This window comes from Zonotrichia leucophrys, chromosome 3 (genome assembly GCF_028769735.1).
Source record: "Zonotrichia leucophrys gambelii isolate GWCS_2022_RI chromosome 3, RI_Zleu_2.0, whole genome shotgun sequence".
In the NCBI taxonomy this organism is placed as follows: Eukaryota; Metazoa; Chordata; class Aves; order Passeriformes; family Passerellidae; genus Zonotrichia; species Zonotrichia leucophrys.
In genome coordinates, this window is record NC_088172.1 from 87,529,428 (window position 1) to 87,552,959 (window position 23,532).

Genomic DNA, 23,532 nt, shown 5'->3' on the forward strand with positions numbered 1-23,532 from the left:
CATTTAAGATAAAATCTGAACCAGCTCTTGTTTAATTTTTATACTGGCAGCTGGTAGTTCAGCATAACCCCAGAGAGCCAGTCCTCTTTACAAAACAGAAGAGAAAATGGTGACCATCATTCCCCTGAAAGGAAGGAAAAGACAAAATGAAACCTCAAATTTTATTTAATCAATTTACACAAATCCACAGCAAAATAAACACAAAATAGCACTATATACAGAGTATTACTTACAGTACATTACAGATTTGATTGGTGTAGTGTGTCAGCTCTGACATGATACTCAGTTACAGTAAATTCCTTTACACAGCTGTACCAGGATAGAGGAATGTAATGCAGCTAAGGAACACTCTGCTTTCCTCAGGCTCCATGATGCCCAAATCTCATGCTCACTCATTTCTGCAGAAATGTGAGGTGTTGTCAGGCAAGGTGGTCACAATACCGCCTCTTCCATTTTTCCTTTACAGCTGTTTTAACCTCAGTTATGGAAGTCAGTAAAGAAGTACAATAGAACATTTTACTGGAATTCTGGCTGTTCTTTGCTCTGTCTGTAGGAAGTCAAACATTCACTATCAAGGCAAGAATCCTTCACCAGCTGCCTTGGAGTGCAGTGATCAGGAAGTGGGGCTGCAGAACAGATGGAGGAGGCTGTGTGGAGCAAGCCACCTGCATGGCCTTTTTGGGGGGGAAGGCAAACCCTTCGATAACAGCAGCACATACTTCAGAAAGACAAGACTCAATTCCAAATTCTGCCTCTAGCAAGACAGAATATTCCACATGTTTCTTACATGTAATGCAGGAAGAGCAGGTTACAGGATGGAGCTGGTAATTTCAGCTGACAAAGACAAAAAGTTTACACCAATTTCATTTTTCTCTCCTGGCTTCCTTCAGACAAGTAGTGAACAGGAGTCACCAATGCCAGATAACCATGTTCAACACCATTCCAATAGTGAAAATACTCACTATAGGATTCCCTGTAGGTACCATCAATGCAGTGTGGGTTTTAAGGCTAAAGTACTCAGTACTATCAATCTTCAGAGAAGTTAGATCAACTTTCTAAGCATTTTTGACTACAAGTTAACATGTGCAGAGATTCATAGCATACTACATCTCCTACAGTGATAAGATGAAGGAAAAATCTTACAGTAAGACATTCCTTGACCTACTTAAACTCAGCAGAGCTTAATAATAATGGAGAGGGATGTAAATCCAGTTGTAGCTGAAGCCCAATGCCCCAGAGACAGCACGGGGAGAGCTGGACTAGAAGTCCATACTCATATGTCTGGAGAGTTGGGTTCTCCTTCCCAGGCTGCTCTCCCTTTTGCCTAAGGCCCCAGCACATTTCATCCGACATCAAGTGCAGCTGTCATTGCCACATAATGCAGTTACAAGGCGTGAGCCCAACACCAACTCGAGCTTCTGAAAAAGCAGTATTGGCTTTACATGGTAACTTAGAGACTGAGGTTCTTCTTGGGTCTAATTCTAAAGTTGCTTTTGGAAAACAAATCATACATGGAACATTGAAAGTGCAGCAGTTACTGCCAACATGAAATACAGAATTTCACAAGATGTGACTGTGTTGTGAGAGTAAAACTGCTGGCAAATATACCCAATTCAAACAACTGCATAAAGCGCTCAAGTCAGAAATAAATAACAAAGCAGTTCAGATACTGACAAGTGTACTAGAAACTAAACATATTCTTACTAGTGTAAAATTTAAAATATACTCCAATTTAAAATTACCTTCTGAAATTCTGGGATGGGGAGCATTGTTCTTCTTGTTGCTTAACCAGAGCCCTGTGGAATTTCTTCCCATGAAGTTCAGCTCTGCGTAGGAGCGTGCCCTGCTCCGCCAGCGCTCAGGCGGGAATGGCCTCGACGGCCTCGATGAGGTTGAGGGCCAGGCTGTACTGCCCGTGGTTCTCGGGCAGGTGCTCGATCACCTTGCTCACCAGCCTGGCTGTCGTTGCAACTGGCACTTCCACGTTCTGGATTTCCTGGGGGTCCTGTGGGAAACAACAAACTCAGCATCTCAGTCATGTCACAGCTAAGCCCTCCAGAACCTTTGTAAGACCGATTGCTAATGTTTATAAACACAATCAAGCTGATGCTTTGACCCATGAAACTGCTCTACCCTCCATGAAACAGAACTACCATGAGGAAAAATGGAGGGAAAACAGGAAAACATCCTATTTCTATGAGTAAGAAAGGGCCACTCAGATGTAATCTCTGGCTCAGTGAACAGAAACCTCAGATAATCAACCTGTTTTCCAAACTGGAGCTTCACTTACCATAGCTTTGAGCCAAGTGCTCAGTGTTGGAGGAAGCCTGGAGAGGAGTTCCATGCCATCCTTGATCTGACCATGGAGGAGAGCGAAGGCCAGCCTCTGGCCAGCCAGCATGAGCAGCTGGGATGCCAACACTTCTTTGTCAGCAACCTGCAGAAAGGCCTGCAAGCAGAGAAAAGGAAGGGACTAGAAACAGTCTCAGTGTGACGGCTCACTTAGCTGGAGGCCTGAACAGCTGTAACAAAAGAAAGTTCTTGATACCAAAAGGACAAGTAGTCTTTGAGACCGCTTCTTGTGTTATGTGTTACTGTTACAAAGCACAAGATTGGGAGCTCCAGAGCAGCACAACATAGAGAATTACTCTGTACTGTACAGAGATTAGCAGGAGCACAAGATGTCTTACAGTCCAGCAAAATAATCCCCCCCTCAAGGAAGGGAAGGGGTTTTTTGTCCTTTTTTGGTTTTTTCCTTTCTATTCTAAAAGACATTACAGGCCAAAGAAGGCAATTCCTGAAATTATCAAATATAATGAAATTTAAAAGGCCATGCTGGTTATACCAGTAGTGTAACTCCCTGTCATTTCCACTAGTTGCATTACACAGATTTTTGCTGGGAAAATGGAAAAATAAAGGAATTATTAGTCCTGAAAAGGTACTTTTATAGTCTCTGACTTTTCAGCCTGGGGATTTTTTGAGTTTGACACATCTTGCCAAACCCTTCCGGGCATCTTAAGTAAGTGAAAAGTAATTTTAGCAGAATACATGACAGTGTTGTAAAATGCTAAAAGCTGTTCTTACCTCTTCACCAAGATGATCCATCCCATAACTGTACAGTTCACAGACATAATGCCTTCTGACCAAATCCTCAGAGATCTGAAGATACTGAGCCAGGTCCGCAGCCAAAGTTGGCCAATTCTTCCCCTTCTCAAAAGGAAAATAATCCTCTTCTGAGACTTCTCTGTCCTTCTGTGATGAACACAGCGTTTGAACCGCTGCACTCACAACTTTGAGCAAGAACTTTGAAGCAAAAATCACAGGTTACCTCACGAGTGTCTGTAACTTCAGAAGTTCAAGACCTTTCAGTACAGGACTTGCGCCTACCTGCTGTCGTATGGATAACACATTTGGATCCATATCCCCGCTAGGTAGCAGCTGAATTGATGTTAGGTCTTTGAAAAATGCATTTCTGCCCTAAAATTGAGAACCAAAGACAGGTTTCAGGCAATACAACAAATCCACTCTGATCCAATATTAAACAGCCCACTTATTTCTAAAATTTATTTTGTGCTGCATCTACTCAAAGAGCAAATCGAGATCTCGAGTAAGTGAAGACAAAAAGAGAATGACTAATAGTAATAGTTGTATGTAGAAGAATGGAGACACAGGAATAGGATCTGATTTTACTGAAGCCATAATATGCACTCTTAAATGACAAAAGGTAGTATAATGTTTTCTGCTAACAGATAAACAAAAAAAAATACAAAACCAATGGAATTGGACCTGTGGTAAAATGCCAAAATCTGACTCAAATGCTTGATGAGAACTTGCAGACAAGAGCCTACATCAAAAGGAAGGTAATATTCTGCATTTATAAATTTCCAGTAAGTCATTTAGGAAAAAAAGTGAAGTGTTAAAGCACAAAATTATTTTCTCCACAGTAGGAATTAAACCACAGTCTACACCAGTACTTCGTGTTTAAATTCTCTTAGAATCTAAGTGTGGTTATGATGGGAGGAGGAAAGCTCATCTTCTGGTATCAGGATCAAGCTCTGATTGTAACATACTGCATTTTAAATCAGTGATATTTCAAAGTGGTTTGTATGGGTTAAATGAAAAATTATTCATTCTTTTTGAGAGGCTGGGAATTCTGCAATAATCATGAGCAATAACTGGATACAACAGTGGCACTAACAACATTTCTGACCTTTAAATACTTATGTTTCCACTGGTTTGGCACTTCTCAAAGCAACCAGAAAAACCTGTCATCCACTGACCACCCAGTATTTTTGGCCAGCTAATAATTAAAGAGCTGTAACAAAAGAAAGTTCTTGCAGCTGAGGTCACTACAAATCTTTTATTCATAAGGAAGCTCACCAAGTTTGAGTCTCTGCCTGAATTGTGGTGACAATTTCATCAATGCACCACAGTGGACTAAAGGCTTTCATAAAATCATGCAGGAACTGTCTAAAGTGCGAAAGCCAGCAAATATCCCAGATCCCAAGAAGAAGGGAGTATTAATTAAGGCAGTAGTTCATTATCTGCTTTCTAAGCTCTACCTTGCTGTCAAACAGTGACAGTGGCTTCACACCCTTGAGGGAGAGCCTCATGATGGCGTAGAGGACGGTGCAGAGCACGAACTGGTGCTCCACCAGTGGGTAGTGGATGCGCTTCTGCTCCAGGGCCAGCTCCACGATGGACACCGGGCCCTCCACCGACACCCAGGCGTCCTCAGTGTCCAGCACAGGGGCCGGCATCTCATCACTGCTCACGTCTGCCTGCAAGCAACACACCACAGCAGTCACACACTAAAAACCTCCCACACTGGCCTGCTCTGCAGTGAAATTAAAAAAAAACCACTTCATGTTGTTTAGAATATCATTAACATTTGTCTGAACTGAACAGGACAGAAATTAGTATAATCATGGTCTTCAAAAATAGATTTTAACCCATCCATTCCTTACTTTCAATGGGAAAAATAAAAATTTACCTCTAGCAAAGTTTGCAGAAGTTCTGAACAGCAGCCAAGAAAAGCTGTCATTGCTGTGTCACTCATCCCTACATCCTGGTAACAAACAGTAAGATTTAAATTGTATCAGCTGGATTTGAAACAGGCTTTCATTAGCTCTTTATGTCTGACAAGATAGTTGCTGACATAAAATATATGGTTCAGCTCAGTTTCTTTACCTGTTACATTTAAATGTAAACAAATACTTACTGAAGTACAACAAAGAACTAACAGGAGAATTTGGAATAAAGTAAATGTAGCCATTTATGACACTGTATCTCAAATGAAGACTGAATCAAGTAATGCCACCTAATAAATTTGATTTTCTGATCATATCAGTTGTCTTCCAAAGAAATTTTAGCTAATGATTTTATGCATGAAAAGTAAGAGTAATTTGTCATCTTATAGTCTCAGGCCTACCCTCTACAGTTCTAATCTGCTTTTTCAGATAAAAATTAATTTATACCACTTAAAATTTGTAACATTTTCTCTAGGGCTACATTTTCAATATTTTTTTAAACTTTCAAAAATAAATCACAAACCAGTATTAAATTTAAGGCATTTCTAATTAATTCTTCCCACTCAGAGAAGAGTAGTATTACTTGCCCGTCTGCATAATCTGTCCTTTGGAGCTTTTCCAACCTGTTTTTCCAAAAAAAGAAAAAAAGGTAAATTGTGTCACAACTAATTTTTCATTATGATGAAATGTTACCCACATTTTAACCTTTTATTACTATTTTCTCAATATAAAATGAGAAAATAGCTCAATTACAGCTACATGATGCAGCTCATTGCATATCTTGTTTTCAACAAAAGACTTGATACAAATTGTAAAGGAATGAACATCTTTGATGCCCATATTTAGTTCATCCTTCTTAAAACTGAGGATTAGAAATAAGGTCCTCATTTAAATCTCAGACACAGCTAAGAAGCTCCCAGTGATTTCTAGAATGCAGAACTAAAGCTGTAACACCAAGCATGATATTAGGAAGAAACCAGTCAGTTAATAAAAACCTTTCTCTCCTCTCCTGCAGGTGCTAACTCAGGTAGAAGAGTTATGGTGAAGGATTTGCCTAAATGCATGCAGGAAAACTGGAGAAGGGTTTTTGCAGAAGCAACACCTCCTACAACTGTACACAACTGAGCCTATTTGCTAGAAGGAATGGGGAAGAGGATATTCTCCAGTTCTTAGCTAAACAAAAAGCAAAGGCAGAAAATGAGAGGAGCAAAGGAGAAGGAAGAAAAGACAGGAGAGCAAATTCTTTCAGGTTTTGTGTTGGAGTTTTATTCTTTAAGTCACTATCCACTTACTAGGAGCACTCTTCCTAAACTGTCTTCCAGTAAACAGCCCCACTGCATAGTTATAAAGCATGAAAAAACCTGAAGCTTAGCAGGGACAAAAGACCACTTAAATTCAAAGCAGAGGGGCTACACACTAGAACAAAAGCTAATTTACAATAGTAGCAATAGTTAAAAGTGCTCAACAACATCCACAAAATCTTCTGTATTTTGCAGAAGAGCTCGTGTATATGAAATCTGGACTTGTGGTAGATCCTTGGTAACAGGCACTTTAACATATTTATTGTTTTCTAACAAAATGTTACATATGCACACATAGATAATTTCCAATGGTTTCACAAATATTTCTTATTTAATAAATACAAGCTAAAAAACTGCACTTAAGTCTTCAGAACACATCACCCAGGGTTGATCAGCTGTCTCTAGTTAATCATCCAACAGATTTGATATTTTAAAATATGCATTTCATCATCACTTCCAAAAGTTAGCTATATAATAAGCCAAATAAACAGTGGTGATTTGTATAGTTAAATCAAAGATATTCCAAATACTTTTTAAAACAAAACACCAAAATGAAATTGTTTATACATACTGGGTTTACTTTTCAGTTAGTAACAAAAACAGTCTCAAGACACTGCACTCACCTTGTCCATCAGATATGTGGCAGAGGAAAGTCTTTTTACTATGAATGTATTCCACATCATCAGAGCAATACCTAGAACAATCACAGACTTGTAAACTCCAGGTGAATAAAAAAGGGGTCTTATAAGATGGTGAACAAAACAAGAAGGAATTGTGAATTATCCTCACTGCTTTATACTTGAAGTTTAAATTTCTCAGGAGGAGACTACACTGGTGATCAAATAGAGTCGTAAGTGCAATTAATAACTTGTTCAAAATATTTTATTATGCAGACTGGGTTAAACATTTTAAGTACACATCAAAAGGGCATCTTATTTGCATACATAAATAGCCTACAAAAAGAAAATGGTCATCACCTTCATTGAAACAGGGTATCAAGAACTGCATGAAAAGTAATTGACTGCAAGTGATGTTCCACTATTTAAATACAAGCAAAAATTCATTTCAGAGCAATTTTATTTTAAAATGCTTTTAGTTGAACACATCAACTTTATTAATTAGCTTATTTTCACAATTGTGATGGAAACTCAATTTCACCATGGAAGAGAGAAGTGTGGATGTCAGCAGAAAGTTTTGGGGTGGTTTGGTGGTTTTAAGACAAAATGGCCATCACTATTAGGAACGGCATTCATTTACTTTAGTCAAACATCCAATCTATTTTACAATTTCATCAAAGATAATTTTTACTAAGACCATTTTACTTACCATGCTGAATGTGAGCATTAATGATGCATCTTAGATGATCTATAGACCTATTGAGAAAACATGCTTCCTTATGGAAAAAAATAAACAGTACAAGTTAATACATTATTCAAAACTTACTTTAAATGTAAATTACTAATTCTTAAAGGGCCCAGGTAGATTATCTTAAAGCTTTTACTTTGACAGTTATAAAACCAGTAAGTTATTCCACTGTTGCAATCTTCTCTACCAGTATCTGACAAACACGTGTGCATGGCCAAGTTTGTTTCAGTCATCATGAAGCCAACTGTAATTTCAGGGGTTATTTAGTCTAAGTACTGCTAACATACTCTTTGCTGAAAGGTACCTCCACTGGCTACAATAATTTTTCAAATACAAAATCCATTTCTGATAGAAAGAGTAACTTTTACTCAATTTTGCTATGATGGAGTAAGTTTTTAACAAGTCTCTGACAAACCTTCTACTCTACATCAAGTGATGTGGCACAGCTCTAAGGAGTTCTAATTTAACTTTTAACATCATCTGAACTTAGCACAACATTTTCCCTTACAGAAACTATAGGACAGAGAGGAAAAAAGGAAATTTTTTATTTTCTTTCTTATGACAACTGCCAGGGAATCTGAAAACATGCAAGAAATCCCTCTTTCTTCCCACAACAGAATGGGTTCTAGTCTAAAAAATTTAGTATTCTGTGACTTGTTTAAGCAGATTTAGAACAGAGAAAAATATGCCTCTGTTTTGGAGTACTGTTTTGTATCTGCTGTACAAACCGCCAAAAACCTTTTTCAAACTGAACTCAGTTTCCAGATTCCCAGTATTGAGAATCTGATAGCCTAGAAATGTACTGTGACATGCCATTCAGCCTCAGGACACACTCTCATTTTCTCAATTCAATTTCCACTTGCCAGAAAAACTGCACCTAATAACTGCTTTCAAAGTCAGTCTTATTAACTGATGTTTTAGAAACTTGTGAAGCTCCTTCTATCGAGTTGGTCTTAACCATTATTCCCTGCAAAAGACACTTTCTTACCTCTGGGTCCTTATTCCACTGCACTATACATTCCCAAGAGCAATGTGCATGGAGTACATCCACTTCAAGACTACATGGAAATTGCTGATATGCTACTTGCAGCAGCTCTAGAAAAACAGTATCTGAAGTTAGAAGGCAGACCCCTTCCCACTGAAATTTCTGCTACTTCACAATAGTCTCTGCAAACTTTTATAATTTAAAAATTCAATTATTTTCTTACCTAGGATTCTTTCCAAGCCTGTAGCTGCTTCTGGTTCCTCAAGAAAGAGATTATTATGCATTTCTACAGATTCTTCAGTACTGTCTGTGGTGTTTTTGTACTGGGCCACATTCAGTATAATTGGACTGAAGCCTTGCCTAAACACCCATTTTGCTACAGTGTCAGCAATCCCTCCTAGGATGTTGAGAAGAAAAGTAAGAGGTAGAGTCAATGTATTGCAGATTATTTATGGCTCACAATCTAAGGACAAGAGACAATATAGAGTTTTTAACTACCTTTAATTACATACAGCTAACTCAACCAATTAAAAAATTTGATAACCTACTGATCAGAAAGTTACAATGCAGTGTTTACAGTAATAGCTTTTAACAATTTTAATGCACTGTTCTACATGATTTGCAGTGCTTTTTAAATTAAGAATGGCATCCAGCAAAACAATTTCCAGTGCAGAGTACATAATTAAATAGGTAAGGATGGCTCAGAAGTATATTAGAAAGAAAATCAACAATCTCTCCAAGAAAAAAAAATATACCTTTTCCAGCTTCAAGCAGTTTCTTAACAGACAGTCTGCCCAAAGGCTCAGTCTGGAGTGATGAAACTCTTTTTGTCCTTTTGGTCACTTTGCTGTGCAGTAGTGTTTGAAGTATCAGGCAATCCTCTAACTGTTTCAGCAGAAGTTTCCAATATTCAGTGTCAAGGGAGAGTGCCTCCCAGGATTCTGTGTCTGAACCTACAATTATTTGGGAAAACTAACAAAAGATAGGAATTGCTTTAGGTCTGTTCATTTTAAAGCACCACAATTTTGTTCATAAAAAATGTATAGCATTAAAATTCAAAACTATATCCCAAGAGCTAATGCATTTTAAAGAATAATTTACTTCAAAGTATGCATTAACTATTTTGCAAAGATCAATTAACATCCCACACTGCTCACAAGTTACACATATCCTTCAATAAAAGCCTAAAGGAAACAAAAGGACCTGAAGGATCACCTTACAGTCCCATTTTGAAGTTCATATTTAGCTGAAAAGTGGGTTAGTATACCTTAAAATATTTAATTTTAAATCCTCCACAATACACATCTTCCCCAAATATATGATTAATCCACCTACATTTCCATTTCCCATCATACTAAAAAATATAGATCAGGTACTCAGAAATACTGGATCACACCACATGGCAGTTCTGTGCACTATTTTGTTAATTCTCACATCCATCAGCAAATGCTTTTCCAGGAAACCCAAGAATCTTTCCAGATTGGTAGGGAAAGAGGGGCGGGTAAGATACATGGATTTGTGGAAGGGAAATCCTGAAGGAAATAAATCTGTTACCTTTTAAAGCAGAACACAAGAAAAAAGGACAAAGGTATATAGGTAAAGGATAATATGTTGCAACATATCAACATCTCTATTTCGCAACACTGACAATTTTGATAAACAGAATTGCAATAGTTGAGGTGAATGTGCAAAAATACTGAAACACTTCCGGTTCTCTAGTTAAAATTTGTAAGGCAGACACAATTAGGGGGCTGGGGCATCTCTCCTATGAAGACAGGCTGAGAGAGTTGGGATTGCTCAGCCAGGAAGAGAAAAGGCTCCAGCGTGCCCTTACTGCAGCCTTTCCCTACCTAACAGAGGGGTCTACAGGAAAGGGACTTTTACAAGGGCAGGCAGTGACAGGACAAGGGGGAATAGCTTTAAAGACAAATAAGGAGGTTTAGATTGGCTATTAGGAAGAAATTCTTTACTGTGAGGGTGGTAGGCACAGGTTGCCCAGGGAAGCTGTGGCGGCCCCTTCCCTAGAGTGTTCAAGGCCAGGATAATGATGCTCTTGAGCAACCTGGCCTAGTGGGAGGTGTCCCTGCTCAGGGCAGCAGGGACTGACATCAGATCATCTTTAAAGTGCCTTCCAAGCCAAACCATGCTCTGGCTCCATTTACAAGACTGAACACCACCTACATCCCACCTACTCTAATCCAGACACATCTGCCTGGTGCTATTTGGAAATGGAATAATGTTTTCCATGTTGAATTCAAATGCTGTATGCAGTTTTACAGCCTTAATCTCAACTTGGTAAAGGTATTTAGTGCCAAGAAAACCAAGCATCCATCATGTTAAGGGTTAGTAACACAGGTACTACAAAAATTCAATGGTTACTTAAAAAAAATCAACTATATTAAAACAGGTTTACCATTCAAAGTTTAGCGGACTTCTCAAATTTATGTGGAAAGTGTGCAGGCTTTAAGTTCATCAACATCATTTGCTATTGAGAGAGAAACTCAATGTACAGTTTCTGTATTTAAATAAGTTTAGTAAATTATCCTGACATATCATTAATTCATCTCAGCATAATGTTCTTCAAATATGATGGCAATTTTCAGGCTTGCAGGGCATCAGGGCTGTGCCCAGGCTGGAATGAAGGCAGATGCTGAGGACGTTACTGTTACCAGGACAGCTGCAGGGAAGGAGGGGTGTGAGATGAGTTACCTTTCTCTCAGTGACGCTGTCGATGACCTGCGCGGTCACAGCGTGTCCCACGTGGGCGGAGAGCAGGGCAGCCGCGCTGCTCTCGGACTGCACGCAGGCCGAGCGCATCTGCTGCCACCAGGGGGACACCGACTGCGTGTCCCACGACTCGTCTATGGCGACTGCAGGCAAAGGGAGAGCGCAAAACTCAGCTGGGGTCACTGCAGGAGCGGCCAGCCCCGGAAACAGCGCTTGTGAGCACAGTTTGTCCACGAAGAGCAATTTCTGATTACTCTCCGTGATCATTTTCCAAATGTTTAGCACACGGGTTCTTGGATTGCAACTCAAGTTTAAAATAGAAGGTGAATTATTCATTCTCAAAACTCATTTGTAGCAAACAGACAATAGATCTGAATCACTAGGTAGCAAACCTGCTGCATGCTTGAAAGATCTAAGGGATGTTACACTTCACAATGCAGACAGATTCATTTGTGATTTCAAGATGCCACACATACTCAATGCACTCAAGCTGCCTCCCTGCAGGCTGCCTTGTGTTCAGCAGCATTGATTTACTCACACAGCAGCAGTAGCTTGTTCATGCTTCCTGTTTCAGGTTGATTTGCTACTCTATGGAAAAGTAGACAATAAGGGAACCTGGCACAGATTTATCCACAGCAGCTCCATGTGAGGTAGGAGAATTGGCATTTATTCATATATGTACAACATATGTACAACCTACTTCAAATTATGGCAAACTGACTTTATAGAGTACTCAAGTTACAAATGCTGCTAAAGTAACAGTAAAGCAAAGGATGTCTGAGAGCCAGTCAGCACAAATTAAAGAAATGGGACCAAACATTCAAAAAATGTTAGGAAAGTGAGCTGGACAGCCACATTCTGGTGCCAAATAGGAGTTGTGCCAACTTAGTGCAGAGTGAGAGTGAAAACATGGCATGATTAGTTAGTCCATGAACATGCAGCATTAAGTTTTGCTGCATGATTTGTGAGGGGGGGAAACCCAAAGTGATAATAGACTCCAGCTAGAGTAGCAAAATTCTAATAATAACAACAGTTGCCTTTGAGTATTTTAAACACACATCTCACCTTTCATTTTGCTCAGAAGTGACAGCATAGTGTGAAGGCAACTGACAGAATCTGGTTTGTCTAGAATATCTTTTTCCTTGGAAAGCCATAAATTGAGAAGGAGTGACTGTAAAAAAAGAGAATATGGAATTGAAGCAGTAAAATGAAACTCTAATATTGCAACACACCTAATGCAAACAGTTTCTCAAACAAGTTTTATGTCACAAAGTAAAAATGTTATATTCAGGAACCATTATATTAACATTACATGTTAAAAATATACAGCACAATGCACTCTGTGACATCTTGAAATTAAATAATACAATCTGTACATTTAATTAGGAAGATATTCTAGAAAATATTCCCTCTTGAAAGCTCAACTTGGCAAACATTACGAATTCATATTATAGTTTAAAATTATGAACACTTGCAGTCCTTAATGAATATTTTAGACATTCCTACTAGAACACCCACATTTTCTACTAGAATATTTTCTTTTTTTTCTTTGATATCATTTAACTGGGAAATGTAAATATGAGCAACTACAGAACTGAATATGGGGTTATTTAAACACAGTCTAAATATAGCAGTAATCCAAAATTCAACATGCAGAAATTTTCCTTTCAATGTTTTGTTTTCAAAATATTAAATCAAAGTTTTAAAGCATGTAATAAACATCTTACCAACAAGGTTTGTGGGCTAAAACCTGCTGATTCCAGTGCATGGCATATTTCCTCTGTGGAACTCTCCCCACATAAACACTTCCAGAAGAAAAAGTTGCCTGAAGCAAGAATTAGTTGACATTATGAACACTATCTAAAACCACAATCCCTCTCCTTACACTTAGACAAAAGGCAATCTATTGATCAGGTGCCAGTGAGTGCAATACATTTGGGATCACCTGGTGCTCACCTGCCTGCCAGTTTAAACCACAACAATCTTTTCTGATGCCCAACAAGGGACACAGAGGGTTGAGACAAAGACAGATCTGACCAGAGGATGTCAAAACAAACTTGTCATAAGCATTGATTACATTACTTTACTAGTCAGTGGTCACAACACTGACAGATTTGCTGCCAGAGCAGCATGAAGTGTAAATTGCTGTAGATATTCTCTGTTGTGCTCCATCACCCCTGGGGGTTTGGTTTGGGTTATCAGGCACTGCTGGCTCATGGCACGATAAGATCTCTGTCGCGACACGGAGATGCCTTCGGCCACCGGCTCTGGCCCTCGGGCGCCGTGCAGTGGGAACGATTCGCAATTACACCTTTGCTGCTCCAAGGGCCCATCCAGAGGGAAACGCATTCCTCCACCTCCCCCTTCTCCAGCCGAATTACAACCCTTCTGCTCAACACTGTTCGGTATAGTCAGAGAAAAGAGAAGGCCTCTGGATCTGACGGCAAAGTGATATGTGTTGTGGCTGAGCTACAGAAACAGCCTGACGCTGCAATCACTGACACAAGAAGAAATACTGGAAGTGAAAGTGAGCTCACTCAGTAGGAGGAACAGGAGAAGGAGGTGGATGAGGCAGGCTACTCCAAAGTAGGGCCAGCATGAGAGCAGTAGAATGAGATGTTCACTACTCAGGTAGAAGGAAGAGGAAGAATTTCTAAATAAGGCAGTAATCAAAAAATCTCTATCCCTGAGGGAACTGCAAGATATCCGTGAAGATTTCAGCCAAAATTCAGGTGAGTAGGCTGTCATTCAGCTGTTCTTATGTTGGGATAACAGGGCCAGTAGCCTGAAATGAGAGGGTAAGGAAGCCAAAGAGCTGGGATCCCTTTCTAGAGAAGAGGGCATTGACAACAGACCTGGAAAAGGGGCACAAATCCTCAGCCTCTAGAGATAACTCCTCCCAGTTGTGTAAAAGGAAGGAATCCTTTTAAGGAATGCATTACAAGTCTCCCACGCAAGCAGACTGATCCAGACTGCACAGAACAGAGTGAAGCAAGCCTTTGGAAAGACTGAAAGATGCAATGGGCTTTTAAAGGCTGTATGGAATGCAGTGGGTGCTAAGACATTCTAACACTGGGACACAGAGGTAGCTACAGTCACTTGGTTGGTCAGCACTATGGGATCTGCCAATCAAACTCTAGCCCTGCCCAATCAAAACTCTATTGTACAATAGAAAGGGATAAAAATAAACTAGAGAACAGAGTTTATGTTGCTCCTGTCTCAGGCAAAAGCAAACCCATTTGTGGAACTGCTTTTGCTAAAGGACCTGGATGCACTTGGGGAAGTCTGATGTGTACCTCATGGGGATTTGATTCTGGATGAGAACACACAATGACTTGAATTGTATGTTAACTGCTATCTAATATTGTATGGTATCACTACTATGGATGCTATATGCTGTATCAATGGTTTTACAATAAAAATTACTAAGATTAATGACAATTTAATTTAACGAATCTGCCAAAGTGCAGTGATGCTATAACATGACAAGCACAGCAGTGATGGAACCAGAACCGGTTTCAGCATGCAACAATCCAACACCACACACCACTTCTGCCCTAGAAGACTCCTATGACAGATGGAGCCCACAGCCATGGGCTAAATGAAATCACTGGACATTTTAGAGGGACCTTATTGAAAATCTCAACTCCACAAATTAGGGCTCCTTGTTGCCTCACCTAATGGCCTTATGCTGCCTCTGGTCAGCTCCCTCATCTCTGAGGCTACAGTCAGTCCTGCCATTAACTCAGTTCTTAGAGTGCTGTGAACATGAAAGAAGCAGCAGGGTACAGCTGCTCTGTGAAGTATCCAGTTACCACTGCCCAATTTAGTAGTGTAAATTATTGAATGAACAGTGGTTACATGGCTTCAGGGTAATTGTATCCACAGATGCAGTTAACTTGTATTAATAGTCATTCATGCAAAAGACTTGTCCTGCAGCTAAAGGTAAGAGTCCAAAAGGAGCAGTTACATACCACTTCAAGGCAAGACGGGTTGCTAAGGCCTCAAATTAGGGCTAAAATATTGATACCATCTCAGATTAAAATCAGTCTGAGTAATGTAACAGAGCTTAATAGCTCTTACCTAAAGCCACATATTCTCCATCTTCCATATCTTTTATAGTAATCACATCCTTTTCATATTCTAGATATTCTAAGAATATCTTCACAGACAACATGTCATCCTTCTCATCAGTCAACTGAGTGGTACTTTGAGTATTTTCTTTCTTGTAGTTCTCCAGTAAAGTTTCAAGCCTATGAAAATCTTTTTCTTCCAGGCGAAGAAGTTTAGCCAAGTCCTTAAAAGCAAAAGCAAAAAAAAAAAAAAATATTGCATAAAAGACTTATACAAGCAGATGGTTTTCAAAACATAGTAAAAATGAAAAAAAGTCAGAAGAGTCAAAATATTCCATTTCTAACATTAAAAACATCTTTGAGAAGGGCCAAAATAATCTCCAAATCAGTTATTCACATTGCTCAAATGAAGAGCTTGGCTAGCTTCCTTTTTAAGGACCAGAACAGATGCATTTCCCATTTTTAGCTTCTGCCCATAGCATAACAATCGTCCATCAAGTAAACAAGCCTGTAATACACCAGTATGGTTTTGTAAATACATAAGCAGCTTTACAAATTATAGCAAAAGCAAACCCAATTATGCAAGCATCAAAATTTTTAACTTGTACAGGTCCAAAATATCCCTCCGAAACCAAAGTGAAGAACACACTACATACTTTGAATAAAGAACTAAAAACAGGAGACTGTGGTTCTATTTTCACTTGTATCTCAACTTTGTGTCTCCTAAAGAATATTAGGTAGATGAATTACCAGACACTTGTATGAGGCTGAAGGGAAGGTATTATAAGTAATGACCCCATTAAAAGCTGCAGCACAAAAAGGGGTTACTTGCTTACCTACTTACTTTATCTGAGGCTTTGAAAACGTATTCTTATGCTTAAATCATCCCTTGAATTTAAAAGACAACTGAATTTTCAATTTACTCACATTATCTGAAGGTGAAGTCTCTTTCTGCATGCTCTGGGAATTTAGTTTGCTAACCAGTTCATAAAGATGTAACAGCTTTAACTTGTTTGCACAGAACTGCAGCAGTCCTTCGTCCACACATTCCAGCTCTGAGGAGAAATAAAACTGCACTCGAACTTGCACATATAGCCAGGAATAGTGAAACACACACAGAACTGCAGGATTTCTGAAACTCATTGTAATTTTTTGATGCACTGCTGTTGCAATCGTTACATTCAATTCAGAGCAGCATAAAGTAAGAATTATTTTCACAAGAGGTATTAAATAAAGCTATGAAGCTTGTTTTAAAACTGGAGGTTGACAACATGAACCTGAACAAAGACAAATCTATTGTCTTCTCCTGGTTTAAGGCCAAACCACAGACTGTCAAAAACTGAAATACAGTTCTGGTTTTCTTTCATCAAGAACAACAAACTATAATATTTATTCATTCTGTCACTTTAGGCATATTCCTCTCATCTGAAGAAGGCTTGATAACTAATGACATGAGTAAAATTTCACCTCAGCAAGACACTGCCTTCTGTGTTTTTGCAATCTTAGTCTCAGAAATTTCATGTATCTATTGACATTCAAATTCCCATAACCATTAAAGAAAGCAACATAGAAAACTAACACCAACATGTCCAAAAAAACCTTTTTATTTCAGCTTATTAATCTTGAAAGAAAGCCTTCCTGAGAGATTGTAAAACAACCTTTCTATACAAAAGATTCCACTGAACATATAATTCTCATCGGAAGCTGCTTCTAAACATGATTTTCATTTACAAACCCTTAAATACTTTTGGTACATTGCTATTAAAATCCTATCAAAAAAAGAGAAAAACACAGAGTTTGCCACAGAATCACTTGACCTTGAATTCACAACCACAACATTCACAGAGCCCAGGATTTGCTTCAAATTATCTTTTACCTACTAGACAGAAGTGGAGAAATAAAACACTACTCTTGTGAAATTAGAAGGCTGGAACATCAGTCAAGTTTGCTGTATATTGTGACTGTGGGGAAATAATGTTATGTTTGACAGGAGATTAATGATGAAAAATGCACAAACACACAGACCTTAGGAAATATACTACTCTGTCAACCTCTCTTCAGAATTAAAAGCCATATTTCTGTTTTCCTTTGGATGTTTTAGGAGTTCTAAAAGAAATGGATAATACTATTGATTTAGAATGAGTTAGAGAATTTAGGCAAAGAACTGCATGTGTGAAGGTCTCAATTTCCTCTATGTACTTCAAGAAAACCATAAAAAGAAACTACCACTGATAGAAATGAAGGAGAGATTTCTTTGATTTTCAGCAACAAGATTTTGAATCGGCAATGGCACTTCCTGACATAAGCTCTGAAATCTCTACCAAAACATGAAGTATTTGGTAAATTTCAGCAAAGTTCACCAAAAAAAAGATACTAGATGTGGTCACAGCTCAGATTCTCAGTGATAAAGATTTTGTGCTTCAAATACATTAAAATTCACAGATTACGTCACATTTTCACTTCCTTCTTTGGAGAGAGAATAAATTAAAACATTTACAGGCAAAAGCCTATGAACCTTCCTTCTAAAGGATGCTTTTACAGGACACAAGCACTCAGACCAGTTTTTTTGAGTTTGTTTTATAAAAAAATATCATCACAAGTTACTGGCACCCAGCAAGCTTAGCCAAACATACTTACCAGCAAGCTATTTGTAGTCTGCATTAAATAAAGACATTGAAAAGCAACATCCTAGCACTGAAACTAGGCAGACCAAACTTGGTCTCCCTGTGGAACAGAACACTTCTACATACAATAGTAATAGTCTTACAGCACTGCAGACAAAGTGCAAATACCTCTCTATATTAGCAAAATAAATATCTACCTACCCTGTTTTTTTAAATTATCCATTAATGTTTGAGTGATGTTTGTGAGAGATGAAAGTGGCATGCGTTCGCTTGTCAATATACTTTCCAAAGCCTGTTAAGCAGATTTTCAAGAGAATTAAACAGTCACTTAATCTCATTGTTAAAATACACAAGTTAAGCCAACGATAGCACAACTTTGACCACAATTTTTCATCTGTATTTCACCTTCACATATACTTGTGGCCTAATTTATTCCTACAGAAACGTCTTCTCTCTTTTTATTATTTACAGACAATGCCTTGGGGAAGTCACAAGTCAAAGTTAATTCTAGTCAATATGTCGTAAAAAGCTACCCAGAAAAAACACATAGAAACCCTAAACAGCTCAATTATTTGTTTCATGTAATTCTAGGGATAAAAAAAAAATATATTCTAAATGTTCACCTGTTTTTTTGTAGCAGGATATTTGATATCAAGTATTAAGTCCTTTGCTTCAGCTTCAATTAACTCTGCAAATAAAGACAATCACAATTTAAATTCATATTCATTAAATGCCTTCTGAAGAGCAAGTAAACCTGCATAACAGTTAAGGTGCATGTGGGTTCATGACAAAGATGATGTCACTGTTGCAGAAGCTGCCAAAATAAGCTCGAGAAAAATGAAACAAAATAACAGAAATCTCAAGCTACTTAAAGATCATAGCTCATAGCACATAGAGCTGTCAGAATGCACCACAATTGTACTTGTGGTTGCATACTTACAGAAAATCCAAGAACTCTTTGATAACACAATCTTAAGAAATTATACAAGAGAACGTACCTGGATCTGAGGTTTTAGTTTTGAGTAAAGCATTTAACTTCTTCACTAGATGCATATCTTTTGCTCGTTCACTCTTTTTATCACTGAAGGAAAATAATTTTTAATTGTATAAGTGAAGAAAATGAAAAGTAATAATTCAATAAAACTGTATTTTTGAAATTATTTATGCTACTTTAAGGTAACATCCCAATAGATAAAATCATGTTAATCCATACAAACCAATGATATTATTACAGAGTACTATTCAGCTTGAAAAGGAACACTAGAATTGCTGTATCCAACTGTTTCCAAAAGCAAGAATGAAGTTAATTTACTCATATAAAGCATAAAAAGTTCTTACCTCAGTGATAAATGGAAAGGTACATGGACAGTTTTTACACTTCCAGAGACTGGATCAACAAGGCATATCTGATAAGTCTGGGGCTGCCATCCCTGACTGGTCACATTGTTTAGACCCATTATTTTATAACCAGGATACAACAACCTGAAATTTTTTTTAAAATGGCCAAAATTAGCAACCTTCCCTGTCCACAAACAAAATAAAAAGGCACTAAGTTTTATGAAGCTAAGGTTTAAGAACTGCAAAACACCTTTATCAGAAAAGACTCTAGTGTGATGAAACATGACAATACATCCCCACCTCTAGAACAAGAAGCTGCATGCAGTGGAAACACTGGGCAGCACAGGAAGAGCTTGCCAGCACCACTAGCACTTTTACCCTGCCATAGTCATGCATCACTTTATTGAAGCAGCACAGCCACCATGCCTACCTGCCACCTGATTCTTACCTGCAGTATTTCCCCACATTGAAGGCTCCAACCCGAGGTCCTTGCTGCGTGCTCCACACTTCCAGAATGCCTCTTCTTGGAGCATAGATCACAAGGAACTGAGCTACCCTGCTTGGACCCTGTGCATTTCCAAAAGGAGAAGAATCCATCTTCTCAGTTTCCCTTTCCTGAAGGTCCTCCACAGTCTGTATCCAACCAACTTCCGCATCACGGTATCCTTTGTAAGAGAAGACAGAAGGTCACGAATGTGCAGAAATTAATACAGGATTAGAGCATCAAGCTGTAATCTTAAGCTTTGTTTCAAATTGTGCAACTCCTGACTCCTATAAAGAACTCTGGTCCATTGACTCGGCACAGGACCCACCAGAGAGTGGCCAAATATAGCCCTTGGCAAAGCCCTGGTGAAGAATAAATTATTCTTAAGAACATATAAAAATCCATCAGGTCTGTGCTCAGGACATTAAACCAATGCATGACATTGAGGAGTCCCTTGCTGTGCAGCCACCATGATGAAATGAGAATCTAACAAGCTGTATGTCTTCCTACTGATTTTTCAGTTTATCTTCTCAGCAGAATTAAAAAGGGTACTAGAGCTTACCAACAGAAATAATCTTCAATAGAGCTAAAGCTCTTCCAAAAGAAAATACAAACCAAACAGACCAAATTTTAACTACATTCCAGGGATTTGCAAAAATACCCTTATGGACTTTATATTACACGTGACTTTGGTTTGTAATGAAGCAATGTACTAAAATTCTCAGAATTCTAAGTCTGAACATAAAATGCCTCCGTGTTTTGAAGACTATTATTTGCTATACTAATATCACTACCATACCTTTCCACATGCGAACTGCGAGTCCTCTTGTAACATCCAGCAAAATAACCCTTCCAAATTCATCTGTTACTGCTGCCAAAGTATTACATGGAGAAAGACATATCCTTTCACCATGGCGCCGCGAGTCAGGAAGTCCAAACCTAAAAAAAAATAATAATGAAGCAAAGCCACTAGACACATCCTTTTCTTCAGAAATAGTTAGATTTTTCTTCTGAGGATTAAGACTTCCTTTTTAAGCTAACGGAAGGTATGGATAAAATTACAAGCAAATCATGAAAAGAGTTCTTGCTCTGTGTCCTAGGTTACAATATTAAGATGTATTCTATTCCCATCCACAAGAACTGCTGAAACCAGCAGGGGGAGTGTTTTTTCCTTATCTCCTGTTCATGGGCCCATCAATGCCTTTCCACATGACTCAGAGATAACTCCCTCCAGGAGACATTTTTGTTCAATGGACCCACCACATGATTCATAGAATGATAACAGCCCATTATGAGTTGCTCCACCCAGGGGGGAGAAGCTAAGCACCTCTACCTGGATATAATCTGGGATTTGGGACAGAACAACCAGTCTTTCCACTGGATTCCCAGAGGAACAGCCATCTTTTCCACTGGATCTTCAGAGGAAGACTACACTCTTCCTAGAGGATCACTGTTCCAACAGAACCACATCTACCACTTCAGGAGGACTGCAGCCACCAATCCAACTGGACTGCAACCATACCCTGACCCACAGGGTGTCAAGTTGTATTCTGACTCTGCCAGTGTTTTTTTTCTTTCGTAGTATTGCATGTATTTTGGTTTTTCTTTTCCCTTTTCCTAATAAATTGTATTTCTGACTTGGAGTCTTTCACTGATTTGCTTTCAAACCAGAACATTATGTTTACCAAGATATATCATAGCTCTGCCTAAGTCCTACTGAAAAAGCAAAGTTCAGAAAGTAGGATAAGTGATTGCCTTGTCATGCAACGACTGCACAGTAACACTGAACCCATGCACTGGAATGGAGAAGATGAATAATTATTTGTCCAGAATGATAAACTGAAATGAAACAAAGCTTAAAACAAACGACTTGCAAACTACCATAACTGCTTAAAGTCACATCTTCATCAGTTATATACCTTCCAAGATAATTTAAATAATTAAAAACATAAGACATGCAAAGTAACTGACCGTGAAGAAAACACAACTTACCTCACTGCCAATGGGGTGGCAGGCTCCACCTTTGGTTTCTGTTTCTGGACAGGTTCTTCTTCATGTTTACTCTTCCAACCAAGCCAGCCACTTGCAACAGAAGAACATAACAAGAATTACACTAATGGTCCTAAAAATATTATGCAGCTACAACTAAAAAAAAAAATAAATTTATTACCTGGCAGCATTAAATAATGCTGAAGTCAGTTTGCTTGCAACTGCTAAGGCAACATGAGACAACAGAGGCTGTGAGCTACCCTGAAATATGGGAAAAATGTGTTTAGAAAGTCAATAGTCAGCTGTGAATCACCCTAAAATGAAGCAATAAAACCTTTAGAAAGTCAAGAAACAGTTCTTACACTGAACTCAACTGCAGATTAGCTTTTCAGGGCTCCTATGGACTTTCAGCTCAGAAAGCACAGCTTTAAGACTGCAAAATTTAAATTCATTGTCCCCAGAAAAGCCATTCTGACATCTTTACCATTTCAAATTCCTCTGAAAGTCATTGTTAGCTCAGTATGTTTGTCTGCAACAGAAGTTAAAAAACCCCTGTGTATCATCTATCACAGAGAGCTGACTGGTGTATGGCTTTGGTATCCTTGCAAATATCAACGTAAGCAGTTTTTTCACAAACCTGTTGGAAAGCAAGTACAGAAACCAAAATTCCAATTCTAGCATTTACAATTAAATTTCAATCCTGGTAAGGACAGCATACATGTAGGGTCTGAATATACAGACACAGCTACACTGACATCCTTTTCCTCCCATACAACAGAAGATGATGTAAATATGCTACAGTTAAGCACAAACTGCAGTTTTCTCCTACAAAAAATCACTACAATGTACTCAGGTTGTGTTGAATCAAAGGCTGAAGACCTCCAAATATCCATAAGATGCATGTTTACATGATACTGACATAATTTTTCAAAAACATTAGTTGGCAATAAATTAGCAAATTTGAAAAAAATTATTTATCACACTCAATTTAAGATAGAAAATAAAATTTCTCAGTAGCAGGAACCCATGCTAGACACTACTATCATATCCACTCCAAATCATTCCAGTTGCAGAAGATCAAGAAGGGGAAATGTATTCATAAAAAGAACTTAAGAATACTTCAGAAATACTGATACAGAAAAAAAGGAAGATTAATTATTCAAAGTTTCAGCGAGTCAGCTTTGTAGTACATACCTCCAGGGCAAAAAAGAACCCAGTGAAAGGATTGGCTCCAACAGTAACATACTGGGACATGGCAGGTGGACTGTTTTTAATAGCTGCATTATATCCTCCTATATTGGAGGCAGTCTTCATTTGATCAAAAGGACACAGTGTCATGATGCCTAACAAAAACATTAAAGTGAATGTCTTACACATTCAGAACAGAGGCATGCAATTGCTCTAAAAGCATAAATATATTCCTGCCTTCTTGACTGACCAGCCAGCATTCAGCGGGAAGAGAACAACTTTAACCATAGAAATGCCAAACAACACGGCAGAAATAACCTCATGGACTTAGGTTAATTACAAAGCACATATGGTTCATTCAGAAGAAAAAAATTCAGCAGAGTTCAGCAGCAAAAATACATGTACCAAACTCACTTCACCTGCCTTAA

At 38.4% G+C, this 23,532-nt stretch overlaps 1 protein-coding gene across 2 annotated transcripts in view; it reads right to left on the bottom strand.

The window, feature by feature from the left end:
• Positions 1–147: 147 nt before the first annotated feature.
• Positions 148–23,532, bottom strand: part of RAB3GAP2 (RAB3 GTPase activating non-catalytic protein subunit 2) — a 43,141-nt gene continuing 19,756 nt past the window's right edge. For both annotated transcript variants that reach the window (XM_064709156.1, XM_064709155.1), the window contains exons 10-35: positions 23,111–23,259; positions 22,098–22,177; positions 21,920–22,009; positions 20,727–20,866; positions 19,892–20,108; positions 19,444–19,587; positions 19,104–19,186; positions 18,729–18,793; positions 18,307–18,397; positions 16,409–16,536; positions 15,492–15,705; positions 13,136–13,233; positions 12,474–12,579; positions 11,391–11,551; positions 9,437–9,653; positions 8,905–9,078; positions 8,685–8,791; positions 7,658–7,724; positions 6,955–7,025; positions 5,618–5,653; positions 4,994–5,068; positions 4,563–4,781; positions 3,388–3,477; positions 3,085–3,303; positions 2,291–2,449; positions 148–2,005 (exon numbers count right to left, since the gene is read on the bottom strand). In XM_064709156.1, coding sequence (XP_064565226.1) covers positions 1,859–2,005; positions 2,291–2,449; positions 3,085–3,303; positions 3,388–3,477; positions 4,563–4,781; positions 4,994–5,068; positions 5,618–5,653; positions 6,955–7,025; positions 7,658–7,724; positions 8,685–8,791; positions 8,905–9,078; positions 9,437–9,653; positions 11,391–11,551; positions 12,474–12,579; positions 13,136–13,233; positions 15,492–15,705; positions 16,409–16,536; positions 18,307–18,397; positions 18,729–18,793; positions 19,104–19,186; positions 19,444–19,587; positions 19,892–20,108; positions 20,727–20,866; positions 21,920–22,009; positions 22,098–22,177; positions 23,111–23,259 — 3,347 coding nt within the window. In that variant the 3' untranslated portion in view covers positions 148–1,858. The remainder of the gene's footprint in view (positions 2,006–2,290; positions 2,450–3,084; positions 3,304–3,387; positions 3,478–4,562; positions 4,782–4,993; positions 5,069–5,617; positions 5,654–6,954; positions 7,026–7,657; positions 7,725–8,684; positions 8,792–8,904; positions 9,079–9,436; positions 9,654–11,390; positions 11,552–12,473; positions 12,580–13,135; positions 13,234–15,491; positions 15,706–16,408; positions 16,537–18,306; positions 18,398–18,728; positions 18,794–19,103; positions 19,187–19,443; positions 19,588–19,891; positions 20,109–20,726; positions 20,867–21,919; positions 22,010–22,097; positions 22,178–23,110; positions 23,260–23,532) is intronic.